Source organism: Emys orbicularis, chromosome 1 (genome assembly GCF_028017835.1).
Source record: "Emys orbicularis isolate rEmyOrb1 chromosome 1, rEmyOrb1.hap1, whole genome shotgun sequence".
Classification (NCBI taxonomy): Eukaryota; Metazoa; Chordata; order Testudines; family Emydidae; genus Emys; species Emys orbicularis.
In genome coordinates, this window is record NC_088683.1 from 343,665,862 (window position 1) to 343,691,412 (window position 25,551).

The 25,551-nt window shown below is 43.4% G+C and overlaps 1 protein-coding gene across 3 annotated transcripts in view; it reads right to left on the bottom strand.

Moving 5' to 3' along the window:
• Nucleotides 1–25,551, bottom strand: part of FAT3 (FAT atypical cadherin 3) — a 452,955-nt gene that overhangs the window by 66,416 nt on the left and 360,988 nt on the right. For all 3 annotated transcript variants that reach the window (XM_065417527.1, XM_065417519.1, XM_065417510.1), the window contains 3 exons: nucleotides 24,986–25,219; nucleotides 2,533–2,922; nucleotides 50–264 (listed from right to left, as the gene is read on the bottom strand). In XM_065417527.1, the coding sequence (XP_065273599.1) occupies nucleotides 50–264; nucleotides 2,533–2,922; nucleotides 24,986–25,219 (839 nt within the window). The remainder of the gene's footprint in view (nucleotides 1–49; nucleotides 265–2,532; nucleotides 2,923–24,985; nucleotides 25,220–25,551) is intronic.

A 25,551-nucleotide genomic window follows, 5' to 3' on the forward strand; every position in this document is an offset into this window, starting at 1 on the left:
CAACACCTTGTATTGAGTTTCTGTCTGAAATCATATATATTATACTCACCATAATCACGGAATCACCAACCGAAGCATCCTCACTGATGACCGCACTGTAGGCCTCTTGATTAAATTTTGGTGCATTGTCATTAACATCCGTTACATTTATGTTCACTGTAGTAACAGCACTTAGGGCTGGCGTACCTCCATCTTTTGCTTCCACTCTTAGGTAAAAATCCTTACACATTTCATAGTCCAGAGCTTCAATTACAGAAATGGATCCTTTGAAAGATGAGAAGGAATGTTAACAGATCTAAAGAAGCAAACTCTGTGAACAGTAATATTATCAGCATAGTTATAACCAAAAAATTACCGATATATAATAGAATACATTATTTAACACCATAGCAAAATACCACATGATGCTACTGAAACGATAATGCCAGCAAATCCAAGGAAAACATACAATTAGACATCCGCATTTCTTCTTGTATAAATTAAAGAAAGATATAATAACTTGAGCTTCTATAGCACTTCTCAGGACAGGACCTTCCAGTGATTCAGAGTGATTAATGGCACCACTAAAGGTAGCTTTTATTACACCAGTGCCATAGATGGGTAAACGGAGAAAGCACAGTTTAATGACTTGCCCGGGCTCACAGGGAGTCAGTGGCAGAACTGGAAATAGAATCCAGAAATCTTGATTCACAGCTCAATGTTCTGAACCCAATAAACATTCTGGCCAAAATTTTCAAATCTACATGGCTAAAGACACCTAAATCTATCTTTAGGAGCCTAAATACAAGAGGTCTGATTTTTCCATAGCATTAAGTACCCACAACTCCACCTGAAGTGGGAGCTGTTGGGTGATCAACAGCTTTGAAAATTAGGTTATTTTTGTTTAGGTGCCTAAATATGGACTTAGGAGCCTAACTTCAGGCAACCAGGTTTAACAAGGTTGACCTCTGTCTCACAACACTGCAGGAGCAGAATTTCTCTTTATCCAATGATTTGAATACATTTTCATCTTATTCACTTTATGTACCAATGCTACCCTTAGGAGATAATCACTTTAAATACAAGTCATTAGCCAGAGGTTTTTTTGCACTGAGTAAAATGCATTGAGGGAGGTACATTGGGCACTACGGTGAAGGGCTGAGTAGCAACCCCAACCAGATAAGCATTACTCCCCCTTCGGCATGACTTGCTGAGAGCAGGAGCGCTGAAGAGGACCTGTGGAGAAGCCTGCACTTGCTAGCAGGAACTTCCCATTGATAAATGGCATGACTGAGGGGGATTATTTTTCAAGCCCTGATCAGGCATGTTACATCAGTACATGGCTGTCTGGAATCTCAGCTCCTGCATCTAAACTGGTAATAATGAAGCTGTCACACATTAATGAATAATAAATGCTATTTTCTTCTTGTGCAATTAAACTTCACCTCTGTCTTTTATTGATTTATCTCCTTGGCTTCACTGTCAAATGAAAATTTAACAATATTTAAGTATTTCTTTCCATGGTGCTTATGTATAAATTCAGCTACTCCTTGCTGAAATAAACCGACGTTAAAACAGACTTGCATTAGTTATTTTAAAAAGCCTTTTAACTGTAAGTGACGAGTTTCCATAGAGAGAAGGGGAATTTTTTACACAGAATAGTGTAAGTGAGATAACAAGTTGTTCTGGGTATTTCTAGGGTACGGGCTACATTTATAGCTGCCCCTAAACAACTGTTACTTTCAGCTTTCACACTACAGATCAATCAGGTAAGAACCTCAGGTGGCAAGTCCATATGGCTCTTCCTGAATATTGTGGGATGAGGGAATCCTGACAGCTCACTGCTGTTACTTAATGGGGATAATTAATGGGAAATAGATCCCAACCAGGAAACTGAAACAGCAGTAGCCTTTTGGAATACCCAGTGTTTCTGGGTATTTCTATGAAAAAGCCAAGCAAGCTGTTCTTTTAAAAACTCGTTACATATAATAAAGGCATAAAGGGTTTACGCCTACTTTCACAGTGCTGTAAATCAGGAGCAACCTCACTGAAGTCAGCGCAGTTCTACAGGGTTATAAATGTAAGGCCAGAGACAAGCCCTTAGTACTCTGTCCATTGATCAATCTTCTCCCAATCTGCTGAGCATCAGCAGCGAGTCACATTTGGGTTGCACAGCAGGTTAGTCCTTAAGGGCAGGGTCGCAGAGCCTTTGCTCACACTGGCAAGCGCTTGAGGTGCTCCACTGTGCATAAGTGTTCATGACTGTGAGTAAGGGCTGTATAGTTGGGCCCCAAGGACTAGTTTCTGCTATCCGTACTCAGAGCCTATAACATCCTAGGCCACTGATTCATGGAGTAAGGTACTATCCACTTGAGTACCTGTGACTGAATCTGGCTCTAAATCATACCACTCTTTTTCATGTGGAACTTGTCTAAAACTAATTCCACAATGAAAGGATCTATAGAGCTGTCTTTGGAACTCATTGAGTTCTACAGGTTTCCCCAAAGCACTAGTAGTTAGAGAGACTCTTTTCGTGAGTGTTGTATTACAAACCCGTCTTTGAGTTGATCCTGAATTTCCCTTTCTCATTTCCAGACCTGATGAGGTAGGTAATCTCTGCATTGGTACCAATGTCTTTGCTTGTTGCGAAAACAGCCAGTACTTTGGTGCCAGGTGAGGTATCTTCAGGCACTGTAACAAGGTAGTCTCTTCTCTCAAACACAGGAGGGTTGTCATTAATATCCAGCACTGTAATGGTAACTGTGGCAAATGAAGACAGGGACAACACAATGCTCTGGTCTGATGCTTTTACACTGATGTTATAGGAAGGCTGCAGCTCTCTATCAAGAGGATGCTCCAAAATAATGATTCCTGATGACCTATCCACAGAGAAGTAACCATCTGCGGAGTCTGCTAGGGAATAGACCACCTTTCTGTTCACACCTGAAAGAGAAGCAAAGATGAATTAAAAAAAAATGCTTGAAAGCAAAACAGTTGCAACCTTGGTGCTCATTTCCCTAGCACACCATGGGATGTGGTGGTAGTGGAGTTGAGTGGCCTTTCTTATACCAAAAATCCCTGGTGAGCAATCTGTGCAATCCTTTACACCTGACCAGAGGATGTTGATTCAAAAAGCATGGTAACCCTTTAGCAAAACCAACAGCCTAGAAGCAAGGCCCAGAACTGAGAACCAGTGACTACTGAGATCTAACCCATTCTCTGGTGCTGACTCTGTGGCCTTGAACAAGTAAATAACATTTCCATCTCATTTTCTCCATTTGAATAATGGCGATATTAATACTCACTGACTTCACTGGGGTTTGAGAGACTAACTAGCTAATATTTGTAGCGAACCTTGAAATGGAAAGTGATGAGGAAAAAAAAAAGTTGTCATACTGCCGTGATAAATGTTTAGGGTCCAGTCCTTACTGAGGTCACTCCAACATGAGTTTTGCCTGAGTAAGGATGGGCCCTTATGTTGGGCATAGAAGAATTCCCATGAATGACAACAGCAGTGGTTGTGCATCTATTTCTCCTTCTATCCCATGTTGTTATTACAATATTCCAGTAGCGACTACTTAAATCAAGACCAGGGCCTCCGCTTTTCTGCTATGTATCGTACAGACCTTGAGAGAGACAGTTGCTGCCCTGAAGAGTTCATAATCTAAATAGATAAGAGACAGACAGAATATGCTGAAAATGCATTGCCTCAGAGAACATCTCGGAGAAATAGCAATGTACATATGGAAAAACAAATACACCAGAACCCCTTTATCTTATCTAATTGGGAACGGGGCCGATCAGCTTATCAAAAATTTGGATAATCTAGAGAATGGGGAAGTGTGAGGCTGCATCCCCATCTAGTGGCCACAGGAGACATCACCTGCTTCTGGACCTGTGCGTGGCGGTTGTTCGGTTAATACAAAGAGCTGGATAACAGCGGTACAGATAAATGGGGTTCTAGTATATACATCAGGTGGCAAACTACATTCTTTCACTACTAATGTTGCCTTCATTCCATTGCGCACACACAACAGCATGGACATTTTAGAAAGGAAAGACTTTTTTCAGGTTGAGAACAGTAATGGAATTGGGCAATATGGTCTTTTACTTTTCAAATCCCAGTTATAGTTCCAGAAAGCCATGGCTTACTTACTTTATAGTAACTGGAATTCTTTGAGATGTGTGGTCATTATGGGTATTCACTGTGTGCACACACGCTCTTTGCGCCTGGGACCACAACTTCTTCAATAGCCTGGTCCACACCTGCACCTTGCACCTCCTTGTGCTCCTAGCTGAGGGCATAAGGGTGGTCCAGACTGACCGCCTCTCCAGTTCCAACTCTACCATGAATCAGAAGATGACACAAACAGAGGGAAAGTAGGGCAGGCCATGTTTATCCAGAGAGCCTATGCATCTGGAAGAAATCAAATTATTATAAGTTAAGTAACCTCCTTTCTTCTTCAAGTGTGGGTCTCTATGGGTATTCACTGTGCGTGGCTCCCAAGCAGTGTTCGTTGAGAAGGAGGGTATGCTGTGCCACAGAGTGGAGGATCACCAAGCCAAATGATGCATCCACAGCAGAAGCTTGGACCAGTGCATAATGCCTGGTAAAAGTTTGTATGGAACCCCAAGCAGCTGCTCTGCATATCTCCGAGAGGGCGGCGGGGGGGGTGTCCCCTATTGACGCCACTTGGACTCTTATGAAAGCCCCTCAGGGACCATTCTGCAACATTATGGGAAAGAATAGTGGAGGAGAAAATCTACCTTGAGAGCCTTTGGGATGAAACAGCCTTCTCCTTCATTCTTTCAGTAATAGCAACAAAGAATTTAGGGGTGCTGTTCTGTGCAGGTAGAAGGATAAAGCCCTGAACACATCCAGGGAATGGAGTATTGTTTCCTCCATGCTTTGGTGAGGCTTAGGGCAAAACATTGGAAGGTGAACAGTCTGGTTAAGATGGAACTCAGAAGGCACTTTAGAGGTGAACACAGGATGTAGCCGCAACAAAACCTTCTCCTTGTGGAAAACTGTACAAGTCAGATCTACCTTAAGGGCTCCGAGATTTCCAACCCTTCTAGCAGAGTTAATCATTGTTAAGAAGGTCACTTATATAGGTGCAGGAGAGGATGGGAGGCTAAAGATTCAAACGGTGGTCTCTTGTGAGCAGAAAAGACAAGGTTCAGGTCAAGCTGGATGTCTTGAGTGACAGAAGATACTCCAGTATGAGGGGGAGTCCTGATCACCGGTTACCTGCTGGGGTGTGCTGGCACCAAAGGGAGAATTGTTTCCATTTAGCGGAGTAACGTATCTGCATAAAAGGTCTCCAGCTGTAACTGACGAACTCGTAGAGAGCAGGTTCTCTCTATGTTGGTTGTCTATCCAAAACTCATGCTGCCAGATGTAGGGATGCTGGGCTGGGATGGTTCATCCTGGCCATGTTCTGGGACAGCAGGCCCAGGAATGGTTGTAGGTAAATGGATGGTGTGAGGCTAGCTATAGTGTGGTAGTGAACAAGATTTGCCTCAGCCACTAAGGCGCTATCAGGATCACCGTTGTTCCATCAAGTTTGATCTTCTTGAGTATGCAAGGAAGCAGAGGGGTGGGAGGGAAAGTGTACATCAGTGCTTCTGACCACTTCCCCAGGAAGGCGTCCCCTCTGGAGCTGAGGCCATGGGCAGCCCAAGAGCAGTATCTGTTTTTGTTGTGCTAGGTTACAAAGGGATCCCAAGTTGGGCTTACAACGGGGGACAGGATGCAGGTGTGGACCAGTGGACACTGCTATTAAAGAATTTCTGGCCCTGGGCACACTTGTGCACTCACAATGATATCCTTAGGGAATAGCACTCAAAGATTGCATAGATGTGTATGCTAAAGTTGTCTGCAGTAATGAGGCCTGAAGTGAAGGTACCATATGGTTGCTTGCTCTTCCTACACTTCAGTGGGATAGCTATTTCAAATCTTTGTAAAAGTGAATGCTGAAACAACCCCACACAAGTTTCCTGGTTGCTGGTTTATTTTATGCCCAGGTCCTGGGAACTGCAATCAGAGATTATTATTAAAACACAAAGATCCATTAAGTTGTAGATTCCCCATTCTTAGCCTCTATCCGTTGAGTATTTGTTGCCCTTATTGTCTGAGAACTTTACAAGCCTGACATTAATTGAACACACAAGAGCTACCGACCCCTTCTAGGCCTATTTTGTTAATTTAAAATTTGTGACAGTATTATTCTGCTTTACAGCAGTAGAAAAGCATTGTAAAAATGACTGATCAAAGCCACACAAATCACATTTGTTTTTCTGCTTGACATAGTAGGAGTACAATATTCACACCAGGGGGAGCTGAGGGATTCTCTTTTCTCCAACCATGCTTACATAAAAGCAACAACAAGAACAAAAATAACAGACGCTATTTAAATTACATTAGGATTAGCTGGCTCTCTAGAGAATAATGAAGTTCTTGATACACCTATGGTGTGTTTTAAACATTCAAATGTAATTAAAAATAGACACATAATAGCCAGTATTCTAATTTATTGTTATTTGTGTTACAGTAGCACCTAGATGCACCGCCTGAAATCAGAGCCCTATTATGCAAGACACAGTAGAAAAACAGTCCTTGCCCCATCTAAACAGACAAATGGTGGAAGAAAGGAAATATTATCTGCATTTTACAAACGGGGAACTGAGGTCAGCACAGAAAAACAGAGAGCCACTTGCTCAAGGTCACACAGGATGCCTGTGCTGAACCTGGAACTGAACCTAGATCCCCTAAGTCCCAGTCCAGTGCCTTATGCCCAACATACATGGCTTAGACTGTAAGCTCCCTAGGGCAGGGACTGTCTTTTTGTTCTGTGTATGTACAGCACCTAGCACAACAGGGTCCTGGTCTTAGGCACTCTGGTAATACAAATAAATAAATACATATATAACAACAACAACAACAACTAGATGAACGCAAAAAACAATTCCCTGTACAGTAAGATGCTAACACCCTGTGATCACCTGGGAACCAAGTTTTTAAGAGGACAGAAATAAGGAGGACACTGAGAGCACAGGGAAAATGAGCTCGTATTTATGAAAAAAGGCTAGAAAGAGAGATGAGTCTTAGGGGTTTTCTAAATGTGGCCAATCGTAGGCAAACCCCTGGGAGTAGTGGATTACAGAGGCAATGGCCTCTGTAGTTCCAGCTCACTAAGTGGTCCAGATAAGAATAGGTTCTGTGATGGGTGAGAGACAGAGAGGTGGCCCCTAGAATAGCCGGACCAGAAGGCATGTAGAGGTTTGCTGACTGTAACCAATACCTTGAACGAAACCAGGCAATTTGCAGGCAGCTATCTCAGAATATGAAACCCAGGTAGAATATACCCTTGTTCTCCCACCCTACTCAGGAGGTGGACAGCCTGGTTCTGCAGCACTTGCTGAAATTTCTGAGTGGCCTTTGTGACTCGCTCCAGCCTAGAAGCATTGTGCAAAGGCATGGATGGAAAAGGGCATTTGTGGCCACTGTTGTTGCTCTTTGGGAGTCTAGAAGCAGAGATGCACCTAATTGTCTCTTCCCTTTGTCAAAGAAGTTGTGGTCCAACCTCAATTTATGAGGTGATCATACACTCTCCTAAGCCCTCAGGATGCTTCCCTGTACTGAACAACATTCTTGCCTCCCTTTTCAGGTTGGTCTTAAGCCAAATGGTTTTAATGCAGGTCACTATTTCTTCCAGTCATTGAGAGATAAAGCTTTGAGTCTGTTTAACTGTGTGACACATCATCTAGAATATGAAAAGCAAGCCAGGCCTTTGGAGGACTTCACCTTCGGCTACTCATCCAGCGCACCATCAAACAGTCAACAAATCTGATGATATACAAGGTAGCAGTAACAGCAACCCTTGTATATGGGTATGAAACATGGACAGATTACACACCCACCCACACACACACACACACCCCTCAAGCAACTTGAAAATTTCCACATGCGCTGTCTCCATTCTGTTCAGAAGCTCCACTGGTGAGACCAGGTCTCAAATGTTAATATCCTTGAAAGAGCAAAAACATCTAGTATTGAGGTGATGATCATCAAAGCTCAGCTTAAACGGACATGTTATCGTGATGGGCAATGACTGTCTGCGAAATACGTTTTCTATGGCGAGCTGAAACTTGGAAAGTGCAGGAGGGGCGATCAATGAAATGCTTCAAAGACACCTCCCTAAGCAGAATCTCACCTCGTGCAACATAAATGATAATTTTGAAGACATGGCCAAAGCCAGATCTGAATGGAGTGCAACTATCAATAAAGGTTGTAAACATTATGAGGAAGACAGGTGCAATAACTGATAGAAAAAGGGGCCAAGTGTCATGCCAAGTCTTCAGTGGGACTCTGCACATTCCTGTGTGATACCTGTTCGTGATCTTGCACCTCACAGATTGGACTATACAGCCATATGGAAACAGACTTGATGCTGTGATGCCATGATCAGATAAGACAGACAGCCATCCACCTTGTGGCTAACTGTATCAGATGCTACTGTCAAATTGCAAAGAATCAGAAAGGACACATTCATCACTAAGAGAAGACTGTCAACAAATTCCATCAGTGTGGTTTCTGACCTATACCCAGGTTTGAAATCAGACTGACCAGGCTCAGGGGAAACTGAAGATTTCAGATATCTCCAGAACTGCTTCTCCACAACCTTCTCAACAATCCTTCCCCAAACCAGAAATTCAATTCAGGTTAACAATTGCGAAGACTGCCAGTGCCAAGGTAGAACTTCTTGAACAGAGAGAGTTGAACTTGGCAGTCTGCCATCCCAAAGGGAGGCACTGACAATCTCCAGTAATAAGCCCAGAGTCTCTCAACTGGCCTTAACCAGCCAGAGTACACATAGGTCCGAACTACAAGTTGTGTCTTGAAGTACACTCAGCACTTCTGGAACCTCAGCAAGAGAATCTCTTTGATTTCTTTGTTCAAAAGGTCCTTAGATATAAGTACTAGCTTCCATTGTCCGGTGAAGGATTGGTGGATGAAGCAACTTGTAGAATGCATTTAAATGCAGGAAGCCATAACTCTGGGGTTTATAATCTGAATGAAATATAAGCAGACCGATCTCCTCTTGCTGCTTCATCCAACGTTGCTTTTTAATAGTCTTGGCTACATGATTAATAAAATATGCCCAGTATTCATTGATAAAACTAGTTACAAGGGATCCAACTCGGGGCACGGCTACACTGCAATCGGGAGGTTGCACCACACGTAAGCATACCTGAGCTAGCTTTGATCGAGCTAGCTCACTAAAAATAGCAGTGAAGCTGCAGCAGCATGGGAGGCAGCCTGGGTTAGCCACCCAAGTACATACCCAGGGTCAAGAGAAGGCTTGTACTTGGAGGGCTAGCCCATGCTACTGCCCGGGCTGCCATGGTTTCACTGATGTGCAACCTAGCTTGATCAAAGCTAGCTTGGGTAGGCTTATATGTGGTGCAATCACACCTCCCAGCTGCAGTTTAGACATACTCTCAGAGGTATGTCATGGGAAGAAGGGGGTAGGGTTACTGCTAAATCTCAGGGGAAGAGATGTGTAGGTGCAGATGGAGGGAGAGCTAACTTTCTGAGAGGAGAAGCCCTGAAATTTTTTTGGGAAACAAGAGAAGAACCCAGCAGATCCAAATCTTGTTAAATCTTAGAGGCAGACACCCTGGGTTCTCATGGCACTGACTAATGGTGTCTGCATCACTGCTCTGCTGTGTAAGACAATCATGTCCTATCCAGGGGTGAAAGTAAGTTAGGCCACTTACCGGTATGGGCTGGGGGGGGATGGGACGGGGGCCTCTGGCCCCCGGAAGAGGGGTGGGGGCTTGGGCAGAAGGGGCGGGGCTGGGGGTCAGCATCCTCCAACCAGCCCTTTCAGGCCGCCTGGCTAGTGGCAGCAGCATCCGGAGCCCCGGCCCCAGAACTGCTCCCTTTGCCGCAGCAGTGCTTTAATGTGGGCTGGGTATGGGCCAGTCGGGTTCTTACCGGTACAGAGTACCGGCCTGTACCGGCTCACTTTCACCCCTGGTCCTATCAGATACCTGTCTGTGTTGCATGAGAAGATGCTGCAAAACTGCCGTATGTGGAAACAAGACCAGGACCAGATGAGGTAGTCACTCCTCGTGAAGACAGCCAGGCTGCCAGGTTGCAACATCAGGATGCTATTATGAGCCAGAGGAATCCAACTGGGACACTGATGGATACTGTTCCTTGGTGGATCTCAGCCTGCATGTACAAGCAGAACAAAAGGAGCCGGCAAGCAGTGCACCTGCAACCTTTCTGCCTCACTCCTCCATGGATCCAGATTTTGATGCTTGATTATGTGGGGAAAATACATTGAAAGAGCAGCTGCTGCACAAACAGAAAACATGGAACATGAAGAAAGTTTCACAAAGCGCAACAGAGGCTGACTCCATCTGGCTTCCTGTTCTGAGGGAGAAAACCAACTGGATGGGGGGCAAAGAGTGGGTGAGAGGTCTATTGACACGGTTCATATTTCTAATGTCCTTATTACCATAGTACATAAACTACTGGAACATACAAAGCTCTGCAAGTATTATTATTCCTATAAGAGGATTCCATAGTATTTTTTTAATAAAGGAATAAGCCAGGAAATTTTATACGTAGATTTTGTACTAGCATGTGATGGACTATTGCCCTTTGCTATGTGAACACAAGCCAAGTCTCTAGAGTGGAGACTTTGTAATATACAGCCTTTTTGTACATCAAATGCCATCCTTCCAGTGGTTATTCTTTCCTTCTGTACAGCACTGAAATAAAGTAGCACGTAGCTGAATGCTGCTTATGTTGTTTTCACTAATCGTTATATTAAGGACAGTCACAAGAAATGTTTCTCTGTAAAACACAAGGGTTCCAAGTGTAACTTCTGTGATGGGACACGCTCCCATCCCCCGATTGAAAGGCTAACAAACATTCATGCACTCAGGCAGCACCAATTAGGTGTGCCTGCAGAACATGTTTCACCTGGAAAAGGGGAGCTTAGAAAGGTGACGCTCGCCACAGAAAAGGGGCAGTTTGCCCTGGAGGAGAGGCTGCCAGGGACTGCCAGTGAGCTCCAGTCGTAAAGGGAGCCCAGCCCAGGGCTAGCCTCCTTGCCCCACTCCCCACCTTGTTTGGGGGCAGACAGACATTGAAAGCCTGATACAGGCAAGAGGCCCCGTGTAAGGCTGCTCCAAGCCAATGACCCATGGTGGGACCTGGGAAGCACCGCCAGGAACTAGAGGTAACTGGACTCAAAGAAGGATCATGGGAGTGAGCTGAACTCCTGCTGGGAAATGTGAGATTGCCCAGGCATGGGGGGATAGGGGATCAAGGACCAGAGACTGAAAGAGACTATAGCCAATCCCAGGCTGAGGGCTGGCCAACTACAAGTATGGGACAATGCGGGCAATGAAGCCCCATGCCTGATACAAGGCCCTGAGACAGAAACAGGTTCCACACCAGTCCAATGAGAGGGGGCTTCTGCCAAGATGGCTCCCGAGCACCAGTGTAAGTTGCTGGCGGAGTAGCAACAACAGCAGGGCAACCAGCACCAGCAGTCCCAGCAGCAGATGTTGCAGCAGTGGAGGGTCCAGCAGCAGGCCCGAGCAATGCAGCAGCAGCTGCTGCTGAAGGAGATTGTGTCCAGCAGCACGAACTCTGGACTTTCTGCAACAGTTAAGACCATCAGCCCCTGCCCAGAGAAGCCAGGCAGGGCCCAATACAACAGGGGGAGCTCTGCCACCTGTGCCGGTGAAGTTAACTAAGATAGGCCCGGATGACAATCCAGAAGCATTCCTCACCACCTTCGAGAGGGTGCTGCTGGCCTCTCAATGCCCTCTAGAGTATTGGGTGTTAGTTTAGCTCCTTACCTGACAGGACAGGCTCAACTGGCTTACTGTAATCTTGATCCATCGCTGGCTTGGGACTACAATCGGGCGAGGGTAGTTATTTTAGATTACCTGTACATGCGAGGAGACATGTTCTGCTCTAAAGTGCTGCCAGACGTACCCCAGGTGGTAGCGCAATCATTAAAAGAGCACTGCTGGTGATGAGTTCGCTCCAGGGCCCAAGTTGCAGGGTTGGTCCTAACAGAGCAGTTTGTATCCATGCTTCCAGTAAGGGGCTGGGAGTGTGTACTGCGGCATCGCCCTGAGTCATCGTTGGAGACTGCGCAGCTGATGGAGAAATTTCTCACAGCCAATGGGTCGCTAGAGATGGGACACGTGTAGCCTCCGCCCTCTTGTCAATCAAGGCCAACCATGGCACCAGATGCCCACCAAAGACACTATACCCTGGGCGTGACAGAAAACAAGTGCAAACCCCACCCCAGTGACCTGAGCTACCCGCACAGAGAAGAAAAGACCTTGGCAAGACACGGGGCCAAGCTCAGATGAGGCATCACCCGGATAACTGTCTGGTGACGCAAACAACCAGGCTGGAGCCCTTGAGCTCAGACATAGATCCCATTAACAGTTTAACAGCTGCTCCCTACCAGGCAGGAGCCCGCAGAGATGAGCTCGGGAACATGCTACTCCTGTGGGCAACAGGGGCATATGAAGAAAGAGTGCCCATGGATGGAAAGGGAATAGGCAGAGAGTTGGATGGCAGAAGACAGGGCCCTTGGAGGACTCCCCCCGAATTGACAGTCTCACTATGGGTCCAAGGGAAGGAGGTATTAGGGCGTGTAGGTGTACCCTAATGGTTATGCAAGCCACCCTAGTGGGTTAGCCAATGAACCCAGAGGGGACAATTTGCTTGCAGTATATACATGGGGATGTCAAGCCTTGTCCCAGTGTACAACTGGAACTGACAGTGAGGACCCACACCAATTCAGTTACAATAGAGCTAGCCGATAAATTAGCATACCTGGTGATAATTGGCCGAGATTGGCTCTTCTCTTGGCAACTTGTTAACGAACTGACCAATGCTGCAGCTGAATGCCTTGACAAGACCCGGCCTGTGAACACAGCAGACTCAGTGGGCTTGGGGGACTCAGAAAACCCCAAGGAGGGTATGTCCCAGGACCAGACTCAGCCAGGGAGACACCTGAACAACTGGCACTTCCTGTGGACCTTGAGGCCCTAATGCAAGGGGGAAGCTTCATCCAAGGTAGATTACTAAAGGAAGATCATGCCAGACCAACCTGATCTCTTTCATTGAGAAGATAACCAAGTTTCTAGACAAAGGAAATGCAGTAGATCTAATCTACTTGAACTTCAGTAAAGCCTTTGATACAGTTCCACATGGGAAATTAATAGTTAAACTGGTGAAGATGGGGATTAATATGAAATCAAAAGGTGTGTAAGGAACTGGTTAAAGTGGAGACTACAATGTGTTGTGCTGAAAGGTGACCTGTCAGGCTGGAGGGAGTTTACTACTGGAGTTCCTCAGGGATCTGTCTTGGGACCAATTTTATTTAATATTTTCATTAATGGGCATGGCACAAAAAGTGGGAGTGTGTTAACAAAATTTGCGGATTGCACAAAGTTGGGAGGTATCGCCAATACGGAGGAGGACCGGAATAGCATACTGGAAGATTTGGATGATCTTGAAAACTGCAAAGTGAAAGATCATGCACTTAGGAACTAACAACAAGAATTTTTGCTATAAACTGGGGATGTAGCAGTTGGGAAGCGAGAAAGGAAGAAAAAGACTTAGGTGTACTGGTCGATCACAGGATGACTATAAGTCGCTAATGTGATGCAGCTGTGAAAAGAGCTAATGCAATCCTAGTATGCTTCATGTAAGGTATAAGCAGTGGAGATATGGAAGTGTTATTACCATTGTACAAGGCACTGGTGAGACCTCGTTTAGAATACCATGTGCAATTCTGGTCTCCTATGTTTAAGAAAGATGAATTCAAAATGGCACAGGTAAAGAGATGGGCTACTAGGATGATCAAAGGAATGGAGAACCGATCTTATGAGAGGAGACTTAAGGAGCTTTGAAGGTTGAGGGGAGATAGGATTGCTCTCTATAAATACATCAGAGGGATAAACACCTGGGAGGGAAAGGAGTTATTTAAATTAAGGGTCAGTGTTGGCACAAGAATAATATAAACTGGTCATCAACAAGTTTAGGCTTGAAATTAGATGAAGATTCCTAATCCTCAGAGAAGTCCTGGAACAGCCTTCCAAGGGGAATAGTGAGAGAAAACCCCTTACTTGTTTCAAGACTGAGCCTGATAAGTTTATGGAGGGGATGGTATGACGAGGTTGCATATAATAGTATGCTACAAATGCCATTACCAAATATCTCCAGTGGCCACAGATGGGACACTAGATGGGGAAGGCTCTGAGCTGGGGGAGATGGGAAGGTGTCTGGCTGGTGGGTCTTGCTCACATGCGCAGGGTCTAACTGATCACCATATTTGGATCAGGAAAGAATTTCCCCCCAGGTCAGACTGGCAGAGACCTTGCAGCATGGGGCACAGATCACTTCTGATTTGAACTAGAGTAAATGGTGGATGGGTTGCAAGGATTGGCAGCAACTTTCCAGCATCTTATGAACCAAATCCTCAGACCCCACCAGCAGTAGGCCGTGGTTTACCTTGACAACATTGTCATCTCTAGCTATATGTGGGAAGATTTCTTACAGCACCTAAGGGCAGTACTGACATTCCTACAGGAGGCCAGCCTCACAGCTAACCTGGCAAAGTGTAAGTTGGCCACAACAGAAGTAATTTATTTAGGGTATTGGATAGGTGGAGGCCCTGTGAAACCTGTGTTAGACAAAGTCTTAGTGCGTTAAAATCATATCCCATGTCCTGGACTAGGAGACAAATACGCTGCTTCTTGAGCCTGGTGGGACTCTATTGCCAGTTCATCTGCAATTTTGCACTCCAGTTTAGCTCCCTTGCTAAAAGCCAAAGACACCAAGAACATCCAGTGGGAGGACTGGTCCGATGAAGCTTTTAATACCTTGAAGATACTTCTAAGCCAGGTGCCGGTCCTCATCAACCCACACTTCACCCAGGAGTTTATTCTCTATACAGATGCTTCCGATGTCAGCCCAGGAGTGGTGCTCTCCCAGGACCCAATCCTATATGGAAGCAGGAAGTTGTTCCCCCTGGGAAGATAGTATTCAATTATTGAGAAAGAAGCTCTGGCTATCCAGTGGGGTGTATTACCGCCTGGGTAGGTCCCTTTTCCTTAGTCACTGACCATGTGCCTGTGCGGTGGCTACACTCCATGAAGAGCTCGAACCCCCACATTATGAACTGGTATCTAGCCCTCCAGTCTTCCAGCTTCTGGGAGCAGCAACGCGCAGGGAAAGAGCATACAAATGTGGATTTTTTCCCCAGGCTGACAGGGACTGGCCTGACACTTGAGCAAGAAACCTCTGTGGTCTTGGAAGGGGTGTGGGAGATGGGACACGACCCTATCCTGCTGATATAAAGGTGTTCATGCACTCAGGCAGCGCTAGTTAGGCACACCTGCAGAATGTGATCCACCTGAAGAAGAGGAGCTTAAAAAGGTGACGCTCGCCACAGGAAAAGAGGGAAGTTTACCCTGGAGGAGAGGCAGCTAGGGACTCCCAATTCGCTCCCGCAGCAAGCGGAGTGGCTAGCCTTCCCTTTCCACTCCTGCCTCGTGTGGGGCCAGATGGACATACACGCCTGATACGGGCAAGAGTCCCTGTAAGGCTGCTCCTAGCCAACAATCTGTGGAGGCACTAGGGGAGCAGTGCCAGCATTTGAGGTACAAAAAGGACCCTGGGAATGAACTGAACTCCTGCTGGGAACAGTGAGATTGCCCAGGCATGGGGGGCTCCCATAGGGGACCCCGGGGCAAGAAACTGAAAGAGACTACGGCTGAGCCCAGGCTGAGGGGACTACATTCAACCAAAGTCAGTGGAGTTACTTCAAGGATTGACCCGGACCAAGTTCAGCAAGGAGTGAAGATGATCAAATAATGCCTTGAGCGAGTTTCTTTCTGGACATGACATCCATCTACTTTTCTGCAGCTGACAATGCCTGCTGATGACACCACATAACCATTTTCTTTTTAAATATTAAAGGTTTACAGCATGTTTCTCTTCCTCGTTTTAATCCAGCTCCATCAACTAATTAACAAAAATGTTTTCTCCAGGAAAGTTAATTTACTCTATTTTAATTGAATTTTTAAAAGAATTCTTTTTTTCTTTTTAAATAAATGAGATTGCAAAAGAAAACCAAAAAGAGAGGGCTGAAATATTTTCTTTACTACAGAAAACAATCACACTGTTAAAGCTTGGCAAAAAGTCATGACAACCATAAGAAAAAAATATTCTATGAATATGAAGAAAAAGAAAAGGAAAGCTGTGCCATAAGATCTGTGAAATAAGTGGTTACTTTTCAAGTTAGCAATTATTTGTAAGCAGACTAATTACAGTGCTTCCTCCCACCCCCATTTTTCATGGTGTAATTATTAGCCTTAGGATGCTCCTATGGCAGTGGTTCTCAAACTGTGGGTCGGGACCCCAAATTGGGTCGCGACCTGGCTTAGACTTGCTGGGGCCCAGGGCTGAAGCAAAAGCATGAGGGTTTCAGCCCTTGGTGGCAGGGCTGGGGTTACAGATCCCCTGTCTGGGGCTGAAGCCCTTGGGCTTCAGCTTTGCCCACCCCCTCCCCCCGCCAAGAGTGGTGGGGCTCAGGCTTTGGTACCCCACCCTGGCTTCATGTAGTAATTTTTGTTGTCAGAAGGGGGTCATGGTGCAGTGAAGTTTGAGAACCCCTGTCCTATGGCCTTTCCTGATTACTCAAATTTTAAAACCCAGAGTTGACGCATGGGGATGGGGGGGCACAACCCAAAACTGTAACTCAAAGGAGGGGCTCAGCTCAAAAAGTTTGAAAATTGCTCGGTAGATGGTTTGTGTGGTGCGCGTGTGTGTAATTTTATATATATATCAAAATAGACCATACAAGTAAAATGGACAGTGGGTGAGTGACTGACATGCACCTTGTTAACTTAATTCTTTATACATATATGCAAATATGCATCTTGTTAACTTAATTCTTTATATGTATACACACACAAACAACAGAGAATTATCCACATCCCTTGGCCTTTTTTGTTAGTAGTATTTCATTTTTATTGGAGTTTTAGTAGTTCCCTCGGTACTCGCAAAGATTTAAACACTTCGAAAAGGAGCAGAACTTCAGACAGAACAGATATTAATCATAGTTACTGAGATCTTTGCTGAAAATGTTGTATCCTCCCTCAACCAACAGAGGGAAAAACTCAGAGAGAGGGCAGTTAGAGATAACTGCAGGTACAAATTAACCATACATAGATACAGAAAACAATAGATAATGAGCTTGATTCATTCTCTTTGCAGCAGCTGGGGCAAATGCACCCCAGATGGGACTGACTGTAGTGTGAGAGCAGAGGTCACCCTAACATACAGGAGGGCAGCTATCACTTACTACACACAAAGGTCTATAGGAGCCCCAACTAGCAGAGCCTGCGTGACATGGGATGTGCTGAATATAATGCATCCTCTGAGCTACCTGGACCTAAAGAGCACCACCCACTTTTTGATGGGTGCAAGCCCATAATGCCGCTTTAATCAGACTTAGGCAAAAATTCTGCTGCCAGGGGCCTTCCGCTGCAGGCCATGATGATATCCAGCAGAAATACTGAAGGAATCAAGCCCAGGAAATAGAATCTGAATGGAAGTAAATCAAATAGCAGAGACATACTGAGCCATAGGAGTCATACAAGATGCAGGGCAGCCAAGGTCATCATGCAAAATATCCCACTGTGTGGATATATTTTTGAAACTGACAGATGCATCTCAGAGCACTCTGTGTTCTGCTGTGAGGTTACAGCCTTTCAAAAGAGCAGGATACATCAGCAACTAAAAGCACCGCTTCACAAAACTAAAGGGATGCTTTGGAAATGCATCACAGAGCTTATTCATTGTATGTGTTGCTTTATGATGTATTCAAAACTTTTCTTTAGGTTTGTAGAAATCCTTCCCAAAATTGCACTCTTACCCTATACCTGTGAAGTTTCACCCCTCCCAGCAGAGACCATTCCTAGACTTGTCTTCACCTCAGGGGAGAGAGACATGTGCTCTAATGATAGTCCCAGACAACATGACCCCTAAATCCTTTTGAGAGTCACTGCTTTCCACATATGGTCTCCAACTCTGTAGTTCTGGCCTGCATTCCTTGTTCCTAGATATAGAACTCTGCATTCAGGTATATTAAAGTACATTTTGTTTGCATGGGTCCAGCTTACCAAACGGTTCAGATTCCTCATATGACTGCACTGTCCTCATCATTATTTACCACTCCACCAATCTTTGAGTCATCCACAAATTTTATAAATAGTGATTTTTCATTCTGTAAGGGTGAAAAGCCAGCCTACAGAGTGGCTCAGCGGGAACACTGGCATGAAACAGGACTTCATTTTATTTCTGCTGCTGTTTGGCATTGCCATAAACTGCATACTAAAGAAGTGCATTTGGAGTACTAACACTGGTATAGCATCAGTAGATAGCAAATTATTAGAAGACCTACACTTTGCTGATGATAGCGTGCAACTAAGTGACACCCCCAAAAAGTTACAAAGAGAGTCAATCTGGCAAACACAGCAGGCCACATAATTAGTTATGCTAAAACAAACATACTGGAAATCCAGGCATCAAGCAGTAACGTCACACTAGATGGCAAAAACATCAAGGAAGGAGAACAGCTTCCCTACCTGGGCAGCACTGTATTGGCCAGAGATCTCAAGAAGGAAAGGATGACAAAGATAGGAAAGGCATCTACAGTATTTACTAAACTCAACAACATATGGAAATCAAGGATATACAGCATCAAAACAAAACTGAGAATTTTCAATTCAAACACAATATCAATGCTAGCATATGGCTGCAAGAACTGATGATCTTTTAGACAGAAAACTAGATGCCTTCAAAAATATGTGCCTATGAAAGATTCTGGGCATTGGTTGGAAAGCCTTCATCACCAAAGAAAAGATCCAAGAAATTACGAACCAGCAACTTGTTTCCACTAGAATCAGAAGAAAGCGCTGGACATATTTGGAGCATCTACTCCAGATACCAACTCACAGACTCCCACATGAAGCTGTCAAGTGGAAACCAGCTGGTGTGCAGAAATGAGGGCACCCAAGACAAACCTCAAGAAGAACTCTAAGCAGGAAGGGCAGAACAATCTATTTCAACACCATAGAACAGTGGAAGCAGCAGCTAATAACAGAGAGGAAAGGGGAAGACTAGATTCCGCCCTGTGCACCAACATTGGAAGATGCAATGTAATAATGATTTTATATTTACTTCCATATCATTGATGAAAATGTTGAATAGCTTCAGTCCTAGTACCAATCCCTGTGAAACCCCACTAGAAACATCCCCATTCAATGCTGATTCCCCATTGGCAACTATTTTTTGAGATCTGTCAGACAGCCAGTTCTTAATCCATATAACGTGTGCGTTATTGATATTGTATAGTTTGAATTTTTTATCAGAATGCTGTGCAGTCATAAGTTAAATGCCTTACAGAAGTCTACCCTTATCGACCAAACTTGTAATCTCATCAAAGAATGAAATCAGGTTTGTTTGACATGACCTATTTTTCATAAATCCATGTTGATTGGCATTAATTATATTCCTATCCTTTATTTCGTAATCAATTAAATCACATATAATCTTTTCCATTATTTTGCCTGGGACTGATATCAGGTTAACTGGCCTATAGCTAACTAGGTCATTCTGCGTGCCTTTTTGAATATTGGCACAACATTAGCACTCTTCCAGTCATCTGGCCTTTCCTTGGTATTCAAGATTTATTAAAAATTAACATCAGCAGGCCAGAGATCTTCTCAGAAAGCTCCTTTAGGGATCTTAGTTGCAAGTTATCCAGGTCTGCTGAGTTTACAGTGTTTACCCCAGTAGATGTTGTTTAGCATCTTCCTAAGTTATTAATGGACTGTAAAGTACTTTATAGTTCTCATGTGATATAAGCACATCATCTTCCTTCTTTCCAAATACGGAAGAGAAATATTTATTGATCACTTCTGCCTTATCTGCATCATTATTAACAGTTAGCTATCTAGTAATGGGCCTACAACATTATTAGGATTTCTTTTGTTCCTAGTATACGTAAAAAATTATTTCTGTACTTAGCCCTGGCAGCTATGGATATTTCCCTGATGTCTTTAGTTTCCCTTATCAATTTTTTGCTCTTCATAACTTCTAATTTACATGATTTCTATTATCCTCCTTTTCTATTTTTTATATACTGTTTTTTATTGTTAATTTTTGTCTTCATTTTGCTACTGAACTGGGATGGGTATTTAGCCAAAGTTATCTTCTTTCTTGATTGTGGAAACACAGCTTTTTTGAACATTTAATACATTTTTTTAAAGAACTTTGAATTTTCATACACATTATTCTATTTTTTTTTATCTCAATGAATTTTGCTCAGCTTTCGGAAATTAGCCCTTTTGAAGCAACAAGTATTTATAATAATTATTGGAACTGTCCCCTACTTGTCAATATTCAGTGTTATCTGGTCATGATCACCAGTCCCTCGGCACTTATCACCCTTCAGTCCAGTGATAATTCGTCTTTATTCATCGTAAGGAGCTACCTTGTGTTGGGTACAATATCTTTTGTGTTAGAAAATTATCATGTACAATTTTTAGAAACTGTAATGATGGCTGAATGGTACCTCTAGCAAATGTCTCCCATGACAGACTGATCAACTAAAAGACTGACTAGAAGGAGCTTGTTAGACTTCAATAAATTGCCAAAAACACCAGTACTGGATGAGGGAAATGGAGAGCTGGATCTGCCAGCTGGCCACCACAAATGTTAAAGCTCTATGGACCAGATTTCTAGAGGCGTGTAGGCACCTGAAGATGAATATTGGTGCCGGCCTAGTTGGAAGTAGTAGAATTTTTGAAAGCATCCAGGCACCTAACTCCCATTGGATTTCTCCATCAAGTTTCCCTGTAGGGTAGACGTTGCACAACAGATTCCACATATCAGATTGCTATGGTGTCTCTGCAAACCTGGGAGCCTCTCTGCCACACTGTAAAGCCAGTAACAGCTCAGGTCCCAAAGCCTCTATACTCTATCTACAATAGCAGGATGGTGGGTTATTTCACTAGCTTGCACGATACAGGTGAACTCCATGAAAAATCAGGAATTTCCAGTAAAAGTGGGGCGGATAGCAATGCTATATGTTTATGTTTAAAAAAACCAATAATTGTAGTGTAACAAAGGGAGTTGTGCAGCCCCTCCCCTTTCTTCCAGATGCCCACTTAATTAACAGTTTGGACCATCCATCTTTGTGGAGGGGTAATATAAATTGAACTATGCACTGTATTGGAATATGCTCCTTGTTATCCAAAGCAATGCTCTCCGACTGAAAGTTGTGAAATTGGAAAGCAGAGCCCTCCCATTCCTGTCCCCCTCTAGCATGTGTATCTGCCTAGATGTAGTTGGGAGCTACCAACTGTGTATCCAAGAGTTCAGCAGAACAATGGAGGTTTGATTAGTTCATTCTTCTGCTTCCAGAGCCAGCCATATGAAACAAAATCAATGAATGTGTTAAATATAAATCAGCCAATTTAGGTTCAAATCCTGCATAGGGCTGAGTACCCTCTGTGATGCTGTCAAGCAGGTTGCCAGCTCCCACCAAGGCAGCAGGCTAATTCACTCACATGCTAATAGAAATCAAAGGAGTGTCAAAAGGCATTGTAATGTGATCAGGCCAATTCACTTGTGTGTTGGCATAATTAAAAAGGAAATGTGATGGTATTGTCTTCATTTATCTGTAACCTGTTGAATGCTATTACATTATATTTTACATTATACATCACTGTACTTAATTAACCCTAGATCAAAGCATGCATTAGCGTTTAGATGAGAATTTACTTAACGTGTAAAACTGCATGAAAACTAATGAAGGATTGTTTCTGGCTATCACATTGTTCATGAAAACTAATGAAAGACTGTCTGGATGGCTTAACTAAATGCATTATGTATGTCCCTGTAAAGTTAACCAGGATTGAAGCCTTAGAACTGTAAATGAGAAGCATGCTAACTTCAAAGCATGGGTCCTTGCGTTCAACAAAGGGAAATCTACAGATCCATGTTGTGATGGGAACACATGCCCGACTGCTTTCTGGGGAAAACAGCTATCAGAATCTACCTTGGGAGCGATCCTGTATCTCTGAGCTGTTTGGACACTTTCAGGGGGCGTTCCAGATACAAGACAGAGATCCCCAAAGCTGTTTTGGGTAATCCTGAGAGATTTATGGAAATCAGGAGATTACTAGGCCTTTGCTAATCATTTGGATTTACAAACTCTGACTCACTTGTAATGTATTTTACTTACATTAATCTCTCAATAACTCTCATTTCTTTTTCTTAGCTAATAAATCTCTAGTTAGTTTACTAGAGAAATTGGCAACAGCATTGTTTTTGGTGTGAGATCAAGAGTATCCTTTGACCTGGGGTAAGTGACTGGCCCTTTGGGGTCAGGAGTGACCTAATGTGAGGTGATTTTTGGTTTTAATAACTTTTCATCACTTAGCCCAGTTTGTCTGGGTGGCAAGATGCACTAAAGAGCCTCAGGGGACTGCCTTCAGCTCCACGGTAAGATTAATATAGTAATCCAGCAGTGCACAGCTGTTACTGGCTTGGTGAAATCAAATTATAGAATATACCACCAGTTTGGGGTGTCAGAAAACAGGGCACACCATCTGACCGGAGATTAACTCTCAGTTGTGAGCTACTCCAGACAGCATGACACCCTCAACTCTCTGAGGCCTGGTCTACAGTGTGGGGGGGGGTGTCGATGTAAGATACGCAACTTCAGCTACGGGAATACGGGAATAGGTAGCTGAAGTTGACGTATCTTATTCCAATTTACCTCCCGTCCTCACGGCGCGGGATCGACGGCCGCGGCTCCCCCGTCGACTCCGCTACCGCCGCTCGCTCCGGTGGAGTTCCGGAGTGGAAGGGGAGCGTGTTCGGGGATTGATATATTGCGTCTCGATGAGACGCAATATATCGCTCCCCGATAAATCGATTGCTACCTGCCGATACGGCGGGTAGTCTGGATGTACCCCCAGACTTCAAAAGGTCTCTTAGGAAATGCTCAGCACATTTCATGACCAAGCCCTTAAGAAGCAACCAGAGGCACATCCACATTTTAAATAATATATTGAGAAGCAGGTACTGCACAACAAAAACCTTCAATGACTTGAGCAGTGGCACCGAATCTTCCTACTGCCTGGAAATTGCCCTAATTATCCTAAGAGTATCTGACCAAACATTCATTCAATATAATGCCAGTTCCCTCATATGCTGTATTATGTTTAGTGGGAAGAGTTCCTGGAGCCCACAACATGGCTTGTCTTTCAAGTTCTCTCTCTATGTTCTCCATGCCGGCATTCCTTTCTTCATTCTTCTGAAAAGGGTGCAAGTTCTCTAAATCAGAATTCACCCTCCTTACAGGTAGAGTACATGGCTCTTCAAGGACCGAAATAGTAGAGGAATTGGCAGACACTAACACTGATTGTAAAATGCTCTGTGGAAAATATGTTCCTGGGCTCATTACAAGCTACACAAATGTTTTCAAGGGGAGTGGAGGATACTCTACAGAGATTTAACTACTGCATGTTATGAAAAAAAATCCGATCCTAATGCATTCATTTCCACAATAAACCAGAATAAGTCCTCCATCTTACACAGCCCTCTATGATTTACAGCTCTAAACATTATAGGAAGACTATATATTCTTTCATATTTGTCATCACATATCCACCTCTATAAAAATATGCAGTCTCAGAAAGAGAATGAATGTAGCAATTACCTCCATTTTTAAATAGTTCATCATCTCATTATGTAAAGTTGATTTTAGCACAACTTTTATTGACAACATTTATTCCAAATTCTTTGCTATCTTTTTTTGTTTTAAATGTCACTTCATACATGAGAAAAATGCTAATTAAAACTGCAGTGGAAAATAAATACACTGGGTTTGCAACACATGTATTGGCTTACTAAGAGTAATTGGCTTTTTCACTACAGGGCAGTACAATAAACTGTAATTGTGATTTTTCAACCAAGGAGCATAATGTGTTCTTTATAGATATAGTAATGAATGTTTGCAGCTTATTCTTTAACTTTACTGAATGCAGCAAATTTAAACTAGCAACCTTAACAACAGAGGACACTACCAGCATCTATTATAATTCAGAAAAATATGAATAAAAAGTATTTTCCATTCACTGGTTTGTAGGTAGCATCACTCATGCCACGATTTCATAAAACATCTCCCAAAAATAAAGCAGAGAAAAGAAAAAACTGTCAGACTCTATATTTATCTACCTGAAACAAATTAGATGAAAAAGAGCAAAGGCTTTTACACTTTAACACTTGTGTTACAAGACAAAATTTTTTTGCCTAGATTTCATGATTAAGTTCCTCACATAACAAAAGGCTGCCATTAAAAAAAAAATCAGTAAGAAAATAACCAGAATATCTCCAGTTTATACAAAGTACAACAATAGCAGAGTAAAATTATAACAAAGTTGTGATGAATCAAGACCTATATTTCTCTACCCAGGTATAGATTTCTACTGGCATATAATTATATTACAGGCATAACACAAAAACAGGCATGGAGAACTTCAGCTCTAAAAGAACTTGAGATCTTTATAGCATAAAAGTTTAAACTTAACCCTAAATTCATCATAACTGCTACCAGTGATCTCTACAATAAGAATATAGTGACGACAGACTTCCCTGGCCACTGCAATACTTATACATCTATGACACCATGCCACACTCAACAATGAGCAGCAGCAAAGGGGATAACAAAGGGGAGAGGAAGGAAAAGCAGAAGAGGTGAATAAGGAGAGAAAGAGACAAGGAAGAAGGTGCCATCTCTGTCACAATTCCACCAACCCATGCATTTTTCCTGGGTACTAGTTATTCTTAGTAACATTTCTCACTTACCTACATCAGGATCCGTGGCCTGGACTCTTGTTAACAAAGCTTTAGTGGCTGTATTCTCATAGACACATGCGGTGTAATGATCAGTAGAAAACATTGGTGGATTATCATTAACGTCTTCCAGGAAAAGGTGGATTTCTGACTGGCAGAACCTGCCACCGCCATCTGTTGCCCTGGCAATCAAGTTGTACACAGGGATTTTCTCTCTGTCTAAAAGGGCCAAGGTTTTCAACTCACCTAAAATTGGGTAAAAGCAGCAATCATCATTATTAATAGAACAGAATATCCATTTTTAGATATTGTAAGTACCAGAAAGATCACATATTTTTCAGGAATTAAAAGAAAAAAAGAGGGGGAAAAAAAGAAACAAATAATAGTGTCCATCATTGAAAGGAATACAAAATCCTGAAAGTTTCATTTTACATCTGTTTATCCACCATAGTTAACTGCCAGTACAAATGCAGTAGGTAAGCCAATCTGGATGACCTTCAAAGCCCTACAATTTCACCCATGGCTGAGAGTATAATAAACAGTATTTTTCATGTCTGCCTTTTGGTTACTCTCATAAT